This window comes from Mus caroli, chromosome 11, assembly GCF_900094665.2.
Source record: "Mus caroli chromosome 11, CAROLI_EIJ_v1.1, whole genome shotgun sequence".
In the NCBI taxonomy this organism is placed as follows: Eukaryota; Metazoa; Chordata; class Mammalia; order Rodentia; family Muridae; genus Mus; species Mus caroli.
In genome coordinates this window covers 74,489,991-74,509,664 of record NC_034580.1, presented here as the reverse complement: position 1 = coordinate 74,509,664, position 19,674 = coordinate 74,489,991, and the positions used below count along the sequence as shown (strand labels likewise).

The window sequence follows — 19,674 nt, the reverse complement described above, 5'->3', positions numbered from 1 at the left end:
TTTTCGAGACAGGGCTTCTCTGTGTAGCCCTGGCTGTCCTGGAGCTCACTCTGTAGACCAGGGTGGCCTTGAACTCAGAAACCCTCCTGCCTCTGCCTCCCAAGTGCTGGGATTAAAGGCATACGCCACCACTGCCCAGCTGAACAACATGTTTTTTAAAAAGGTATTTGAAAATGCCTAAATATGCTAATATAGGACATATATTACCCTACATATTTGTCATTTATTGTGGTGAGAACATTTAACATCCATTTTCTTAGCACTTTTCAAATACAGAATAAATACACTGTCATTAACTGATGCTGAGTAATAGAACTTCTGAACTTATTACATTGAATTTTATAATTAGAGAAAATAAGTCTAAATAGGTAACTGTATTACTGAATTATTTAAAAACTGATAAAATTAAGTTTGAGAATTAAGCTTTCCTGAATACAGGTAATGTTACTTTTTCCTTTCCATAACCAAAAGAAGGGTCAAAAAAAATAAAATCATGGCATTGGCTAAAGAGTAAGACTTCTGAGCACGGTGTTTATTAGGAAAGCCTGCATACATTGTAGCAGTCTCGGTCAAGTCCTTGGGGAGCAGTCTTTTTACTACAAAAAAGCAAGATATTAGTAAATTTAATGATATAATATGTTTAATTCACATTATAGAATAATACCCCAAAGATGGAATTTATGTAACTTCATGTTATATTGGGGGGAAAAAAACCTACATAAAGCCATGAAGAACAGTAGTCATAATTTTATGATTCTCTCACATGAACCTACACTGCAGAAACCAGGCACGGTGGTGAATGCCTTTAATCCTAACACTTGGTGGGGGCAGATCTCTCTGAGTTCAAGGTCAGCCTACTTTATATAGGGAGTTACAGACCAGCCAAAGACACATAGAGCTTGCATCAAAGCAATAACAATAAAACTACACTACAGAAAGGTTTTAAATGGTAATGACAATAATAAACAGTTTATACGAATGTTTTTTACCCTCCTACATCACTTTTTGTCGTTGTTTCTTAAAATATTTATTTACTCTATATGTGAGTGTCTGCCTGCATGCGTGTATGTTAGCAATGTGTCTGCTATCCAAGGTAGTCCAAAGAGAATGTCAGATCCTCTGGAACTTAGAATATAGATGGCTATGAACAACCACATGGGTGCTGGGAACTAAGAGAAACTGAGACCTCTGCAAGAATACAAGTGCTTTTACCCACTCAGCTGACCCTCCTGCCCACTCTTAGTTCTTAGCATCAGGGATGCAATGGTACTTGTATTTCATGTTAGGCTTTTCCTCAGGTCCTTTTCTGCAAACTTTTCAAGATTGTCTTTCTTCCTTATTCAAGTGTTTTGTGTTTCAAGAGGTGAACTAATGATAATATAAGAGCAGACTAGGATAACTTTAATACTGCCTATATAAAATACCATGACCTGTAGAGCAAACTTTGATAGCTACACTTGCCAGACCATCTGGAGCTGCCACTCTGCTCCCTTCTAGAGTCCTCTGCTGCCGATCTCCACCACATGGAAACTAAAGCCTGACTCCATCTATGTAATGATGAGAGCCTGCCCACTTACCTATAGCTGGGGTCACCATGATGAATGGGGTATGTATCCATAGGAACATTCTCCATTGAAATATCAGTGAGAAGAAGGGACTTCCTATGCTTGAGGCTACAGCGACTTCGAACCTCTTCAGACACTGTGAGTAGAGCTAATAGGAAAAGGAAAAGCTGATAAAACAGGCTTCATTTCTTCCAAACTTAAGAGGCTATTACCATTCCTATGTACTATTCTATGTGTACATAAAAAGGCCTGGAGAGTGAGAGGATGAACACACAGGATAGACTTATCCTCAAGAGTTTACAGACTGCTTTGAAAGACTGCATAAACATAAAACAAAGCCATTTGATAAACACCTTACTTTCTCAAGCACTTGATTGCATATCTACTTTCAATAATCACAAAAACTAGGCAAGGCATATATCTGAAATGCAGTGATAAAATATTTTGGGATGTAAAACGGTTTGTTCGAGGTTGCATGCTTCAAACAAAACAAGCTGGCAAAACCGGAAATTTGTTAGAGAATGGGCGTCTTCCATCAAACCATACCTCAGACTGCATTCTGTGAGTACTCACAGTAGAGAAAGGACAGACATACAAAAGCACTTTAATAAAATAGTGGGGACTGGGGGCTGGAGAGATGGCTCATGGTTAAGAGCACTGACTGCTCTTCCAGAGGTCCTGAGTTCAAGTCCCAGCAACCACATGGTGGCTCACAACCATCTGTAATGGAAACCGATGCCCTTTTCTGGTGTGTCTGAAGACAGCTATAGTGTACTCATATAATTAAACTAAATAAATAAATCTTTAAAAAAAAAAATAGCGGGGACTGGACAGGCAGCCCAGGTCAAACAGCACAAAGAATTAATACTGAAGAGGCAGAAGCCCTGTAGAAAACTGGAGTGGAGGGCTGGAGAGATGGCTCAGTGGTTAAGAGTGCCGACTGCTCTTCCAAAGGTCCTGAGTTCAAATCCCAGCAACCACATGGTGGCTCACAACCATCTGTAACGAAATCTGATGCCCTCTTCTGGAGTGTCTGAGGACAGCTACAGTGTACTTACATAAATAAATAAATAAATAAATAAATAAATAAATAAATATTTAAAAAAAAAAAAGAAAACTGGAGTGGAGACAGTAGTAGATTGGTTCGAACTGAAGCATCATGTCCATTTTGAGAGACTATAACAAGTGATGCTAATGAAATTTACATAGAGGGCAGAAGAGAAGGCTACAACAGCCTGCCGGGATAGGCTTAGGCAATTTGATTTTAATATATTTCAGATTCCAGTGCAAATTCTTTTATAATGAAAACTATTTTGGCAAAACCTTTACCTTTTCAAATACCAAAGGACTGAACTGTGAATGTTCTACTGGACTAAAGACTAGCTGCAAGGCCAAAGCTAGGCAAGGACATCATTTGCTGATTCTAAGACAACAGTGGAGTCAGGCTGATTTAGTCAATTACGTGCGTTTACCTGCTAAGTAAGCCACACTCTGTGTATTCACCTCAAATTTGTCACAATTTCTATGTTTGTTAACGAGAGTTAGTAGTGTATGCAAAATTCTGACTGTTCTTGCAACAATGGCAGGTGAAGGATGCCTGTACCCTATAAAAAGAAAAAAACAACAAATAACCAGTTAATTAGTCCATGAACAAATTTTTGAGCTCTTATGCTGTGACAAGTAACTCTACAACAAAAGGAAAACTCCTGCCATCCAAGAATAGCCATTTGTGAAGGTAAAACATAAAAATGTGAAGTTAATTATACATACAATTAAGAACTCTAAAATGTGTAGAAGAGGGTATTCCCTGAAACCCTAAAGGAGAAGGCATTAGGAAACAAAGGGCATTCTTGACTTTTCCATTTCCTAAAGAAGCATAGAGGTTAGAAATAAATACAAACAAAACTGCGCATTAGAGCTCCCCTTGAGATTTCACTTGAAGTAAGGGTGCTAATATTTTAAAAGTGTTTCTCCTTTGGGGCTACAGCAATGACTCAGAAATTAAGGACCAGAGTTTGGTTCCCACAGAGGGGTTCACAACTGCCTATACCTCTAGTTCTCAGGTAACAAGTACGCAGGTGCTACACATATATACACCCAGGCAAATCACTCGTAAATACATCTTTAAAAATTATTCCCCCCCCTTTTTTTGCTTCCTTATTTTTGTTTTTTTGTCTTTTTCCTGATTTTGGGGATAGTGTTTCACTATAAAGCTAAGGACTAGGGTGGCCTTGAACTCTACCTGCCTTTGCCTTAACATTTATTTATTTTATAAATAAGCACCTTATTAAAGCATAGCTCTGAAGCTATGAAGCCAGCAATGAGCAGCTAAAGCTAGGTAGAAGCACATTAGCTCCAGTCTAGTTGGAGATGGTTAACTATAAAAACAGCAATGAAACTGGAAGAGAGGTACCAGAATGGCAGGACTCTAACAGAAAGAGCATTGATGGAAAACATGCTAGAGCCAGGCGTGGTGGCGCATGCCTTTAATCCCAGCACTTGGGAGGCAGAGGCAGGAGGATTTCTGAGTTCGAGCCCAGTGTGGTCTATAGAGTGAGTTCCAGGACAGCCAGGGTTATACAGAAAAACACTGTTTCAAAAAACCAAAAACAAAAAAACAAAAGAAACCAAACCAAACCAAACCAAAAAACCCCAAAACATGCTAGAAACAAGTCAAAGAGTGTCTACGATCATATCTGAACAGCAGTGTGCTCTAAACTAAAAAATCTCTTTTATTCCTTGGCAATGCTAGAAAATTACCCAGTGTTCTATGACTGACCTCATCCCTAAGTCTTCTTGATTCTACTCATACAATAACATTCGTAATATGCACACGGAAATGACATCATGTGCAGTGTTCTAGTAATTAGTCACACAGCAATTAAGTCTTGGGGGAAGTTTACTACTAACTACTTTGTTCTTTTAAGGTCTGATATGTAAACTAGATTTTAGTTAAATACTAATTGAAACAACTTATACAGATATGTTTTTCATTTAAAGTAAAACATATATGCTAGATTACAGCAATTTATCTCAGGTAACCAATTCTTCTTAGTTACTTTTGGCTTCTAGATACAATTTCACAAAACATTCTAACAAAAAGTTTCTTTACCTTTTAAGAGGTGTCCAACTAGTGCAAAGTTAAAGTTAGAGTTGAAATTGAGTCCGACAAAGTGATCCATCTGCTTGCAGTGCCATTCCAGAGGATTCCGGATTGCCATAAATACTTCTTCCGGACTCTATTAAAAACAATCAGGAGATAGACAGTTGGTGGAGTTCGCACAGAAATTTCCCTTCTCATTTTCCAGTACTAGAACCCCAAGCATACTTTGTATTCTTGGTTCAGATATTTTGCTTAAAAAGTCACTTTTTTTACTTGCGTTTACCAGCTTTCACATGCTAAGTAGTACTGTCTGTTTCAGAGAAATTATTTTTAGATAACAGACACACCTATAAGAACATTTAAGCTACTATAAATTAACTGGTGTAAGACAGTAAAAAAAGATAAATAATAAAATAGTGGATAACTCAAATTGCTTTAATTTACAACAGGGTGTGTGTGTGTGTGTTTTGTATGTTGGGGCCAGGGGTTCCTGGGGCTCGAACCCAGACCCTTATGTATGCTAGGCAAGCACTCTTATCATTTGTCTGCTGATATCCAACTCCTACCAGGACTGCCTCTGCTTCAGCCTCTCAAGGAGCAGGACCGAAGGGCAAGCACTATTACTCTACCTCTACCATCCCAGAGAATAGTCTGCTGATTTTAATAAGCTTTATTAACTCTGATGTAAAGGTAAGAAAGAAATTATCTCTTCAGATATTTATTTGTAAATATCCTTAACATACAAATAGCCAATAGCTAGCCATCACTTGCAACTACCATGATCTCAATCAATTCCAGAGCTGAGCAATGAAGTTAGTAGAGAAGGGAAGAAGCTCAGAGCCAGACATACTCCAGTAACTTCTTTACTCCTTTCCATTTTGTGAACAGAGGTCTGACTGATAAACTTCAAGGTATCTTCTATCTATAATTTAGTTTTGTAGCCTTCTCAGCTTTGAGTAGGCCTTTCCCAGCCTTGAAAAGGCTGAGCATTTTTCCCAGCCTTGAGCAGACTAAGCAGACCTTGAACGTTCGCCATGACAGGTCTTATCAACCTGGACAGAGACATCTGTCTTAGCTGCAGTTGCAGGTTCCCATGGAAACTTTGAAGTTTCAGCTGCCTGTGTTGATCTTGCTCTACAACATACTTCAGCTAAAGAAGGGGATGGATTTTGTGGTTTTGTTTCCTTTATATACGCAATGCTTATTATTAAACTTTGAGCCTTGATCAGAACCTTTGTCTTGGCTTTATCCTTTTCTTACCCCCTTACCTTGTTTCCAGCCCCTCTTTCAGGTAAATCCAGTTTACCCCGTGGCTGCTGGACAGCTACATAGTTTCACATTTCCTAGATTTCCAGCTGTTTTGGGTCTATATCACAGTATGTACAGTGAGCAAGCACTTAGGGGCTGGAGAGATGGCACAGTAGTTAAGAGTACTTGCTGTTCTTACAGAGAACCTGAGAACGCTTCCCAGAACTCCTATATGGCACTTCACAATCACCTGTAACTCCAGTTCCAGATGATCTAACTTCTAGAAGAAGTTTCCTTCTTCTAACCTCAGGAGCACCAGACCAGGCACACATGTGATACACATATGCTATACATGCAGGGAAACATTCTATACCACAAACAAACAAACAAACAAACAAACAAACAAACAAGTACTTTAGACCAGGTTATCTTCACACTCAGGCCATGTTCTATTTCCACATAGCTCAGTTCATTTCAAGATAATTTCGAATGTGTGCACATGTGCACACACATTTTCTTCAAAAGAACATTCTTTTTTCTCTTAAGCTATTTCTGTTTTTCTCCAGAACAAAAGGAACATACTTTTGCACTGGCTGTGAAGTAACGGTTTGCATTTACTCAGCACACATGTGAGGCCTGGGAACTGAACTGAGGTCGTCAGGCTGGATGGTAAGTGCCTCTGTTTGCTAAGCCAGATCACTAGCCCAATTCTGGGCTGCTTTATTTTATCCTCTATACTCTAAACCAAAATCCAACCCCTACCTATGGTGATCAATGTGAAGGGGGTGCTAATGGTATACTTTAAAGTGAGACTTGGCAAAAATTGTCTGGAGAGTCTCCAACTTGCTTACCTGTTACTAATTGTACAGATTTTTCTTCAAGTACACAGTCAATAAAAATAAGTTTTCTTATTGATTAACTGAAAAAATAGTCTCTCTCCCTCCCTCTCTCTCTCTCTCTCTCTCACACACACACACACACACACTATAAATAAAAATAAACAAGGATGAAGGATGCTACTAAAGATAACCAGTAATGAATGCACAGGACCTGGTGTGGTAGCTATTATTCCTCTTCAGTATTATTTTAAAATTAAAAAAAAATGTATTTGCTTATTTTATGTGCATGGGTGTTTCTTTCCATGTATGCTTGTGCATCATGTATGTGTAGTGTCCAAGGAGGCCAGAGAGGGCACTAGATTCCTGAGACTGGAGTTAGAGATGGTTGTGAGCTGCCATGTGGGTGCTGGGTAGAGCAGTCAGTGCTGCTGAGTCATCTTTCCGGCCCTCCTTATGTCTATTCTAATCACTAGTTGTAGGGCACACTGTTCTTGGCTATTTTTATATAGGAACTATGGATTAAACAGTTTTTAGTGAGCTACTAAGGAACTATATTCACAATAAAACACGCTACCGTAATATCTAGATTATGGACCTCTTCTGACATCTAGAGAGCCATAGGAGACAAGGAAGAGAAGACTCACTGTGAGCAATGTGACCTCAGAGGACAGCTTACGCACCTTGTCATTGAATATCCGGAGACTGTCCAAGGTGTGCAGGTTTTGTTCCAGAAGTGCAGTGCCGGCTGAATACAAGTTGACTTCGTCTAGTTGCAGCACAGCCACAGCAACCCAAAAGAGGGCTTTGTGTAGGGGTGAGTCCTAGAAAAAAAGACCCACTCCAGTGAGTGAGGTGAACCAAGACACACTGTCTTCCATGATGCTGCAGCATAAACCAGAGCAAGCTACCTACCAAGTGAATGTGCTTTCTCTTCTCTGAGAACCATGAACAGACAGATGCACATTGGCTGGCTCCGTGTATCTGATTACAAGTACCGTAAGCTAGCCTAAGAGCCTGAGCTTCCTCTGGATTCCCCCAATGCTGGATGCCAAATCCAGCACCCAGAGTTGGCAGATTCTCTATAGTAGACTGACACCTGCCACTTCCTGGTTACACTGCAGACAGTGTCCAGGCTAATCGTCCTTCTGCAGGCACTTCCTCCCTTCTCTGGGTCACCTGTGTCCTGCTTTTTACCATACTGTCACCTAGGAAACGATCATTTCCAAGAATGTTGAATGCTAGTTAATTCTACTCAATCTTTACACTTTTCTCTGTCAACTGTCTACAAGGTTGGTTTATCTAGCACCTCACTGTCCTACTTACTTCTAGCTCTACTTAGACACTACAACTTCGTATCACTCTTACTAGTATAAACTCTTATTCATATGGACTCCATGCCTCCCTTGGTGGAGACTGTCCCCAGGGTCTAATACATCCTAAGGAAGTGCTATTCCTTTGGTTACACCCTAAGCTAGCAGACAGACACCTCTGATGAGCAGGTACCCTGCTCCTGGCTTTACATCCCTCCAGCAGTGAGCACTAACAACACACTGAGTGGCAGTTCACTTGACTTGTCCATATCTCAACATCCATACCCAGCCCAGACACAGGCCACGTGTGAACTTTGTATATCTCTAAGCACTACCAGATACATATGTGATACTCAATTCTCCGTACCCCACCCCCACAAGACAGGATTATCTCTAGGTAGCTATAGCTGTCCTTGAACTTGCTCTGTAGATCAGGCTGACCTCAAAATCACAAAGATCACCTGCCTCTGCCTCCTAAGTGCTGTGATTAAAGGCTTGCACTACCACCACCACCCAGCTCAACTTTCTTCTAGTACCAAAGAGAAAAAAATATCACAAACAAGCACGGGAGAAAAGATGCTCCGTACTTCTTCTTCCTCTTCTTCAAACTACTAAGACTTGTGACACAGGCTCCACTTTGCCTCTTTCCAATCAACCCTTCCTTTTCCTTTCCTCTCTCCCCCACTTCTCTCCCCATCCTTCTTTCTCCACCCCACCTCCCTTCCTTTTGAGACAAATATTTTCTATGTAGCCCTGGCTGTCCTGAGATTTGCTATGCTGACCAAGCTATTTCTTCGTGAGTGATGGGTTAAAGGTGTGGGCCACCAGGCTAGGTTATTTTCTTATTTTCTAACTCTGTGACAAGAGGCTCCATGTTGACTATAATTTCTTCTTTATACTCTTTTCAATCCACCCTATTTCCTAAACTCTGTATAAGAAAAGCACAAGCAGAATTCAATATCAATGATTACCTTATTAAGAAGCGGCTGTAATTTTGTTAGTGCTATCACCGTAGATTCTATCAGAACTTGACTGTTGTAAGTGTCAGGTCCTTTTAAACAACTTTCAAGTGCCTTTTAGAGAAACAGAAATCTTTTTTTTACTTTTCATTGAAATAAAACATCACTTCCTACAATGAATCTCAGATTTAGCTGAGAAACATTTAGGTATTTGACAATTTCTACAAATGGTGAATACTCTATACTTATGTTTAAAATATTTCTATATTACATTCTAATAAGAAGGGCATTGTCATAAAGCTGTATAGCTTTCACGACTGATTAAGTCCACCTGACTAGAAAAAGAGGTAAACACTCCTTTAGAAGGAACTTTTTGTTCTCTTTTCCTTTGTGAGACAAGTTCTTTCAATCATCTCCTGGAACTCGCTTACATAGACCAGGCTGACCTCACACTCGCAAATAAATCTGCCTGCTCTGTATCTGGAGCGCTGGGATTAAAGGCGTGGGCCACAATGCTGAACTTAAAGGTGGTTAGGTAAGATTTCATCACTTCAAAGAATTGCAGTAAGGAAAAAAGTTTAAATGCTTAACAAATATATAATTGCAGTGCCAGTAACATTTATTATATTTTAGTGTGTTTTTCAAAACTTGAAGTATACACTGTAAGTTGGAACAAATCTTTGGGAAAAGAGGAATAGGTACCTTGCTAAGAATTCGGATAATCTGCTTTATCTGCCCGTGAGACACTCGTTTGCTAATACAGCCAAACACCACAAGAGCTCTTGGCTGCAGCGATGGGTTATACTGAAACGCAAATCTGCAATGAAAAGAGCCAAGTAACTTATGAAAACCTTTGTGTGTATGCACATTATAATACGAGATTGCTGCTGCTGCAATAGCTACTTTCAACAATACACACACAGTTCTAGTTACTATTCAACTGAGGACACACCTTTGAGCTAGTTCTGTCCACTGATCCAGCCACTTGCACGTTGGAATATCTCTCATACATGCCTGAAAAATAGAATACTCTAAATATATATGTGTACATAAATGTTTCTAGGAATATTTAATATTCTCATGTCTTTAAGTGTTATCTGCTATAAAAAACACATTCTAGGGGCTAGAGACATGGCTAGGCAGTTAAGAGTACTTGTTGTGGCAGAGGAAAGATATGGGTTCTGTGTCTAGAATCCACAAAGTGGTTCATATCCATCTTTAACTTTGGTTCTGGGGAATTTGATGTCCTCTTCTGGATTCTTCTCTCAACCCTGGACAACAGGCACACATGTGGTGTACACACATACATGCCGGCAAAACATTCAGATACATAAAGTAAGATAAATGTAAAGAAAGACAATGTGTACTGTAACAGAATAAACCAATATTTCTTCTGTATATGACAGACTTTTTTTCAGATGAGGTGTTATTATGTAGGCCTGGCTGGCCTAGAATTCCCTACATAGATTCAGCTGGCTTCAAGCTCACACAATCTACCTGTCTCTCCCTCCTGTGACATTATACCTTTCATATTACACATTTTAAATACGATTTTAATTTGGTTTCTTGTCATTTTTCTTTCTATACCTCCATGATCTCCAACAAAGCTTCTGTGACGGTTTCCAGGGACGTCAAAGCAAAAGTCTCCCTCTCATAGGAGCCAGGGGAGAAGGAGCGGTCCCGGTAACTGGAACGGAAGGCAATGACAGCAGCTGACTTGACTTTGCTAATGCCAAACAGTAAGTAAAATTTGGGTAACGAGAACTCTGTTAGACTGAGCCTCAAAACTTGCTTGGTCTCTTCTGTAAAAGAAAAAGAAAATACCAATATTTTAACTCTAGAGTGGTATGTTTCATCTTCAACTAAATAAAATGTAAATATCATGCAAAAATCACACAACCATGCTCCCTAAATCAAATTCCTGATGCATTACACCAGTGGCTATATAATAAGCCTGCACCAGTAATGCCAACACTATCAACTAATAATACACTTTTAGGTTATATGATAACTACAACTATCTGCATGACAAAGAAAGCCTTTGGTGTAGCTTTCTATGGTGTGCAAGTTATTTTTATTATTTTCTTGTTTGATAAAATTTCAAATTCCTGCTTGTAGGCCTGGTGAGTCAATACTATTACAGTGAGAAACCTATAGCAGTCAGGTAAGGTAAAGCTGAGAAAGAGCTGGTAAAGAGAGATCACCTTCTAGGAACTTACCACTAAAATGAAGCTGCGAACAAGTACACAGAGAGTGAATGATATTGATGACCAGCCCATGTGTGGAAGCTCGAAGGGACAAGGGACCTGTGGCTACTAAGAAAGTGACAACATGGAAGAGATAGGGAAGATGAGCTGCCACATCGAGGGAGTTGTTGAAGGACAGCATCAGCATGTAGCGGGCTAAAATGGCAATATCGTCCCACATAAGATGTTGTTCTAAAGTTGGAGTTGGAGATAAGCAAGTCTTGTCAATTATTTTACACATCCTTCCAATAACCTGTAAAGAAGAACAAGTTTAAAAAAACCTAAGACTAGAAGTTCTATCACACATAAAATTGAGGGTGCTGGAGAGATGACTCAGAGGTTAAGAGCATCTGCTGCTTTTAGAGGTAACATTGGTTCCCAGCACCCACATGGCAGATCACAACCTTCTGCAACTTCAGTTCCAGGGATTCTGACAACCTCTTCTGATTTCTGCAGACACTGTACAACTGTAAAAACTAAATTCAGGATGGATGAGACGGCTCGGCAGGTTAGGGTGCACACTGTCCAGCTCCATACCTTGGGAACCATCTGGTGGAAGGAGATAACTGACTCCCACAAATTATCCTGACTCCTCCATCCATGTGTGCCACGACATGCGTGTACACAGACATTCAGGCACACACGTGTACACACACACACACACACACACACACACACTCACTCACTCAAATCTGTTTAAACTTAGCTTATAAGACAAAAACTCTCAAGATGATAAACAGATATACTATGGCACAGTCCAAGAGGTACAGAAAAAGTGGTTACCTTACTCGACACCAATTTCACATTTCCAGAAGCTAAAGCCACAGCTGTGTCTGCCATCACCTCAGCTTTGATAGACCCTAAGCCTCCTGTTGCACTGGTCTTGATGAAACTGTCAAGCACAACATCCAGCAGGTCTGTGATCTGGTGAGACAAGGAAAGTCATGTTGCTGTCAAGCATACTGCCTTTAATGAAGAAATACTCAAAAGAGCCTAAGTAATGGACATCTTGTTTTACTAGAGACTTTCAAAGTTCTAGACCTAAGAGACCTGCAAAACATGCAGGGAAGGATGAGGGCGCCACTTGACTCCTTCAGAGGTCAAACATCTTTGCATGTCTATCTTCAGCTGCTTAGACATTGTGTCTGTGCTCTAAGACAGTAACATATGGCCAATCTAATTACTTTAGTAATACCATACACTCAGAAAAATGGCTCCAAAGCCAATTAAAATCATTTATAGGGTTTACAACATTGTCTAAGTTAAGGGCACTGCTTCCCTAAGTGATTATTTTGAAGGAATAACGTGCACCTCCCTTGTCAGGTTAAGGAAAGTTGTATCTATGCTACAACTATAAATGCAAGCAGATGTTCTAAATAACATCACTGAGAAGAAGTGACAGAGATCTGTAGTGTATAGAGACTAAGTACATATTTAAATGCTATTTACTAGGAATGACAACAGGTGCCTATAGCTAAACTCTATAAAATTATGCAAGGAAGAGAGCTCTGAGATGCATTAGCTATTTACAGGGCTGGGTATGTGTCTACATGCTTCTGAAGGACAGAACAGTATGCTCTGTATAACATGGAAACCAAGAATTACTAGCACAAAAGAGGCACTGGATAAGTGTCAGTGTAAATTCAATACCTGCCCAAGGCTCCCCCAGATTTTTGCTTGAATAGAAGGATACATCTGCTTCTCATTTATAGTCATTGTTATTAGCTTATCAAGGATGGCAGTAACCCTTTGTCGTTTGGCATCATCGTTATGCTTACAAAAACGGACTAGATTTGACAGCCATGGGGTCATATATTCCAAACAAAGGTGCTTCAATTCAATACCTGTGAAGAAAATACTCCATTAGCACAGATAGTCAAAGAAAATGACAAACATTTGAATTTTTATGTGTATGATGAGTATGCTGTGCACATGTATGTTTGTGTGCCGCATACTTGCCTGGTGTCCAATAAGGCCAGAAAAGAGTGTCTGAGCCCCTGGGACCAGAGTTACAGACACTGTGAGCCATTACATGGGTATTGGCAATTGGACCCAGGCCTTCTGAAGGAGCAGCCAGTACTGCTGATCCACCTCTCTAGCCTCAGTAATGATTCAATCATGAAGGATGCAGCAGAATTTTCCTCCAATTAATTTAAATATTAATACAACAAGAAGCCTGTGATTGGGCAGTGGAAAAGGAAGGCGGGTGGAGATTTTTAGCAACGGGAGAGAGAGAACAGAGAGGAGGAAGGAAGATGGGAGGAAAAGAAAGAGGATTCAGATTCCACGTGGCTTTAAATAGCCACAGATAGCTATGAATATCATAGAAGGATAGAATGATTGGGATAACCTGTCTAATCTAGGTGGGCAGCTTGTGTCATTATCAACTGGCTCTAAAATTATTGTCTGGGCATCTTGTGAATTGAGAATTTATTGATATATAAAACTGACTGATAATTATAAGCTTTAAGAGTTTTGACAACTCAGGTGACAGCAGATGCTGGCGAGGATGTGGAGAAAGAGGAACACACTCCTCCAGTGTTGGGATTGTAATCTGGTACAACTACTCTGTTAACCAGTCTGAAGGTTCTTGAAAAAACTGGACATAGTACTACCTGAGAACCCAGCTATACCACTCCTGGGCAGATACCCAAAGGATGCTCCAACATGTAACAAGGATACATGCTCCACTGTGTTTATAGCAGCCTTATTTATAAAAGCCTGCTGGAAACAACCCAGATGCCCCTCAACAGAGGAATGGATACAGAAAATGTGATACATTTACATAATGGAATACTACTCAGTTATTAAAAACAATGGCTTCATAAAATTCTTAGGCAAATGGATGGAACTTGAAAATATCATCCTGAGTGAGGTAACTTAGTCACAAAAGAACACACACATGGTATGCACTCACTGATAAGTGGATATTAGACTAAAAGCTTGGAATACCCAAGATACATTTCACAGACTATATGAAGCCCAAGAAGAAGGAAGACCAAAGTGTGGATGCTTCAGTGCTTCTTAGAAGGGGGAACACAATACTCACGGGAGGAAATATGGAGACAAAGTGTGGAACAGAGACTGAAGGAAAGGCCATCCAGAGACTGCCCCACCTGGGGCTCCATCCCATATACAGACACCAGACATTATTGCAGATGCCAAGAAGTGCATGCTGACAGGAGCCTGATAGAGCTGTCTCCTGAGAGGCTCTTTCAGAGCTTGGCAAATACAGAGGTGGATGCTCGCAGCCATCCATTGGACTGAGCATGGACTGAGCATGGGGTCTCCAATGGAGGAGTTAGAGAAAGGACTGAAGGAGCTGAAGGGGTTTGCAACCCAAAAGGAAGAACAACAATATCAACCAACCAGATCCCCCAGAACTCCCAGGGACTAAGCCACCAACCAAGGAGTACACATGGAGGAACCCATGGCTCCAGCCGCACATGTAGCAGAGGATGGCCTTGTCGGACATCAATGGGAGGAAAGGCCTTTGGTCCTGGAAAGGCTAAATGCCCCAGTGTAGGGGAATGCCAGGGTAGGGAGGCAGAAGTGGGTGAGCGGTGGGTAAGCATCCTCATAGAAGCAGGGGGAGGGCGGGTAGGATAGGGAGTTTCCAGAGGGGAAACTGGGAAAGGGGATAACATTTGAAATGTAAATAAAAAAAGATATCCAATTTAAAACAAAAAGGTTTTGATTTACTGGGTTAAGGGGATTTGTGATGGCTAGTTGCAGGGCGTAGATGGCTGGAAAGGTACAAGCGGCTCTGAGGCAGGTGAACTGGAGCTGGGGCTAGTGGAAGCAGCAAGACTGAGACCTCTGGGGCCAGAGAGTAGCTGGGTATAGTGCAGAATGGGCTCTCTCTCTTTTTTAATATTTCCAACAACAAAGGACCAGAGAGAAGGTTGAAGATAAAGATTTTTATCTTGAATTAGGCCTAGACAAACATTTTGATAAGAGGTAAAGACACTAAACTTTGAAAAAAACAAATTTTAAAGTAAAAAAGCCAAGCTAGAAGGTGGTGGCACACACCTTTAATCCCAGTACTCGGAGGCAGAGGAAGGCGGATCCTATGCAAGAGTAACCTGTGCTTTCAACCACTGAGCCATCTCTCCAGCTCCAATCTGACAGTCTTGATGAACTGTTAAAACACTTAATGACCTAATACTGAGATATTAAGATATGATTTTGAATGCAGAATGCAGGGGGGAAAGTTGTATGTACTATAGGGAGAAGAAAATGTCAGCAACTAAGCCAGGCAAAGATCAGCAGCTATGTTAGTACAGGGTATGAAGGAGGACAGATGTTAAGAAGAATAAATATTAAATTAATGAAATTTATTAAAACAAACTCAGTGCTGACTCTGGATCTGGCATCATCCACCAACAGATGTCCAATAAAACTCAACTATAAAAGGGAAAGCAACTATTTCCTTAATATCTTATCTAAAAAAAGAAGTGGTAAAGTTCATGGTGCTGAAATAAAGAAAGAAATCTTTCCAACAGCCTACAGGGAAGAGGGTCCCACAGAGTTCTGATAGGTCTCTTTGTACATCCCACCAGGATTTTCTTTCTGAGTTCCTTTAGTTACAGGGTACCACAGACAAAAAAAAAAGAAAAAAAAAAAAAGCAAGTGAGAGACTCCTAGTAAATTCCCAAACAAAAGAGTTTTCTTTGAATTGTCTTAAAAGTCATTTTTAGTATTAAGGAAAGTCATTACTTACTAGATTTGCTAAATCCAGAAATACATTCTTCCAAAAACTCTAAGGTGAGGTGTGGCTCATTGGCTGCGAGCGTCTTACTGATAGAGACAATGAAGAGTGTGTTGTTGGCAGGGATGCATAACCCTGATGTCTCTAGCAACTGACCTTCAATCTTTAAATTAAAGGTGCAGGTTAAGGCACACAGGAGATTATAGGCAGCAGACCTACGAGAAAACATGAGGGAGATCGTTTTACATTTTCTTTGTTTGTAATTACATTTTCCCCACAACATACAACTCAAGATTGTATCACAAAGCATGGTCGATTCTTTCTCAGTGTTACAACTGACTAGAGACAGAATGCATGGCAAGCCCCAAACAGGAGAGTGAGAAAAATCAGTCCTGAAGTCAGCACCAGAAGAGCCCTGGATACTCTTAGGAGGTGCTGGCCTTCCTAGAAATTTTCATGGGAGCATAAACCAGTAAAGATTTAGGGTGTTGGGTGATCAATAGAAGTAAATGACTGAATAAAGGCACGCATGTATTTATTATTAGTGAAGTCAACACTATGCTCCCAGATCCAATTAAACAGAGGAGGAGAGTGAGGAGGACTCTGGCAGTGCACGCCTTTCATCTTGGCACTAGGGAGGCAGATGCAGGCTATGAATATGAGGCCAGCCTTTTCTACATCAATTTCCAGACCGTCAGGGCTGTATGTATTACCTATGGTTGATTAGAACAGAAAGTATATTATAAATACATACATATGTATTTAAGCAAACTACAAAAATTAACAAAGCCTTGCGGTTTGTGCTGTAGCAGCTCAGAGGTAGAATGGTCTCCTTACATGTATGAGCCTGTGGGTTCAATCCCTAGCACTTCACAATAACACCTGTCATTCCACCCCCACCCCACCCCACCAAATCTCAGGCTCAGTTTTAAAATGCAGCAAAACAAACAGCTGGGCTGCTCAGTGAACTTCAGGCTTTCACTACGTCTGAGTTTCTGCCATGTTGACACAGGAGGAAAAGCTATGGAGATGGGACGTTTGCCCAAAGGTGTTTTATTTTCTCTGGGATGCTATCCTTTACTAACGAGTGAAAGCTGTCCACTTGGAAGTGGGATGGTTTCACTTGAGCCAAGGTGGCCATTAGCATTATTTAACAGAGATGGCAAGTGGCAAGGCATTGTGGCACAGGCCTGTACCCCTAGCATTCAGTGGGAAGCAGCGCCAGGAGGACTGTAATTCCAGGCTAGAAAGACAAAATACCCAACTGATAAACAATAAAAATCTATCTGGAATCGAAAAGTAAAAATAGGCCTTATAGCTCAATTTTCCTAAACATGAGAATACATATAACTGTCTGTGAATTTATGCTTATTTTTCTCTTGACTGATAAGTCATACTATGCTGATGCTATTTTATATTACCTAAGAGTCCTAAAAAACTGGGCTTCCATAACTTGGGTATGTGTCAAAGAGCCTTCTAAGGTAAGGGGAGCCAAGTACACATACAATTTACCAAGCCATCTGTGAGAGTCCATGAGGCCTATGGAAGTAACATAAAAATAAAAAAAATAAAAAATCTGTTGACTATTGTCCTGTTTTCCTTTTTCCTGAGATAGTCTCATTATGTAGCCCTGGCTATCCCACAGTTTGCTATGTAGACCAAGCTGGCCTAGAGCTCACAGATCCACTCGTGTGTGTCTTCTGAGTACAGGTATCAGATACATATGTTACACATCTGACTTACAAATTTTAATTACATTTATTCATTTATTTATTGTGTGTGTGTGTGTGTATGTGTGTGTGCGCGCATGTGGACACATACAAGGAAGTCAAAGAACACTTTTGGGATTTAGTTCTCTCCTTCAGGCTTGTGATAGCTCTTTTATCCACTGAGACATCTTGCTGGACACATTTTTCCTTCTAAATAAAGGCAAATTTGAAAGCTTATAAGGCCCAGCATAAACACTGGGCTATGTTATATCCTAAGGGAGAGTTCCTGAATCTGAGAATTAAGCGTCTCTTATCTAAAATGACCATATTCAGATATGCTCAGGGTTTGAAATAGTTACATAGGTTTTGCAGAATGAGCATCTATGATTAAAAGTTCTGAAATGGGGGTGGGGGTGGTGAAAGTGACCTTAATTCCAGCAAGTTCTTGGCCAGCCAGAGCTACACAGATAGAGCTCGTCTTAATAAAGTGATATGCCAGAAAGTCTGGACAAACTGCATAAGACATTTCAGATTCTGGAGCATCTTGGAATTCAGATTAGGAAAGTTCTACCTCCATAAGTGAAAGTCTTGATATTCTTAAGATACCTAAGATAAAGAATCATCCACACACGGAAAAGAAAAGGAAGAGAAAGGAGGTGGGAATAGGAAGTGGGAAAACACCATTGGCTAAGCACAAACCATTGGCCTGTGTTACATACCCTACTGCAAATGCTACTGTCAAACCTGCACCTTATAGGTGCATTAGGAAGGCATTGTTACCACTATTTTACCAAAAAGGAGAGTTCCCCACTGTGCCTGAAAGCATGCTATGTTACAACATAGCAGCTCCTCACCAAACCAAATCTGCTGAGTCTACAGGCTGGGCTGTGCATCAGACAATGCCTAGGCACCTCATGCACGACGCCCAGCAGTGTTCTCTGTCAGTCTCCAGGTATGCATTGCCTTCCACTTGGCCACAGCCGCGACAGAACGCGTGTATTTGACTGTGATGTTCTCCAGACAGTAATATTCTTTTTGTTCATGTTGCTCTGTTGCTGAGGCAAAGGAAGAGCACCAGAAGATTTCTTTAGAGAAAACTCCTGAGATGACACAGGTAGGATGCAGTAATGTATCCGATTCACTAAACTTTAGGCCTTCCCTTGCCCTTAACAGTGGCACTCAGTTAACAACAGTGAGATACTATTTAACTTGAAGTGAATTTAATTAAAAAAAAAAAAAAAAAAAAAAGGAAGGGTGGGAGAGAAATACCTACCGTAAACTAGGGTCTGAACTGCCCAGATTCAGTAATGCAATATTAAGCAGTGTCCCAGGGACATCCTTTGGTCGAATCTTGGTATGTTGAGGGATGGAGTCAGGTTGTGACAGCTCCCAGCGGGTCCTGATATGAATGATAGACTGAACAATGGCTTCACATTCTTGGTGCATGAAGGTCAGTGGTGTGCCTTGGTTTGCAATGGTTAAAGTGAACTGGTTCTCATCAACTAGGCAGATCTCTTCGATTTCAGAAGCATAGTAAATATCATTTAAAAAGACGGATTGCCCCAAAACTTTTGTTCTTTCTGCTGAAGTTACCTGAACAGCAGTAGAACCAACCTGAGAAACGGTGTGAGGAAGGAATAGATTCCAGTTACACAGAATTCTCAGAAGCTCCAAAACCCAACTCATTCACCCACCCCTACACCATGTTTGCTATGAGTTTATTTAATTTACTTTAACACTTACTTATTTTTCTTTTAAAAAAGGCCAAGAATTCTATAATACTGAAGGGGTGAAACTCACCACTCTGAAAAACCATGATGCAATTAACAGAACTATGTCACCAGGTTCTTTCCACTCCACATAGCCAACCGCTGGGCAGAGTTCAGTTTATAGCCTTTTTTTTTTTTTTTTTTTTTTTTCCCCCTTAGCCTTTCTCTGTGTAGCCCTGGCTGTCTACCATTTCATATTTCTTATCTTTCTCATC

General features: G+C 40.5%; 1 protein-coding gene across 6 annotated transcripts in view; it reads right to left on the bottom strand.

The window, feature by feature from the left end:
- Nf1 (neurofibromin 1) overlaps positions 1-19,674 on the bottom strand; it is a 248,756-nt gene that overhangs the window by 21,126 nt on the left and 207,956 nt on the right. For all 6 annotated transcript variants that reach the window (XM_029483492.1, XM_029483494.1, XM_029483490.1 and 3 more), the window contains 13 exons: positions 18,964-19,304; positions 15,994-16,196; positions 12,921-13,114; positions 12,054-12,194; positions 11,244-11,523; positions 10,612-10,826; positions 9,977-10,038; positions 9,727-9,841; positions 9,037-9,138; positions 7,436-7,576; positions 4,678-4,804; positions 3,038-3,169; positions 1,578-1,713 (listed from right to left, as the gene is read on the bottom strand). In XM_029483492.1, coding sequence (XP_029339352.1) covers positions 1,578-1,713; positions 3,038-3,169; positions 4,678-4,804; positions 7,436-7,576; positions 9,037-9,138; positions 9,727-9,841; positions 9,977-10,038; positions 10,612-10,826; positions 11,244-11,523; positions 12,054-12,194; positions 12,921-13,114; positions 15,994-16,196; positions 18,964-19,304 — 2,189 coding nt within the window. The remainder of the gene's footprint in view (positions 1-1,577; positions 1,714-3,037; positions 3,170-4,677; positions 4,805-7,435; positions 7,577-9,036; positions 9,139-9,726; positions 9,842-9,976; positions 10,039-10,611; positions 10,827-11,243; positions 11,524-12,053; positions 12,195-12,920; positions 13,115-15,993; positions 16,197-18,963; positions 19,305-19,674) is intronic.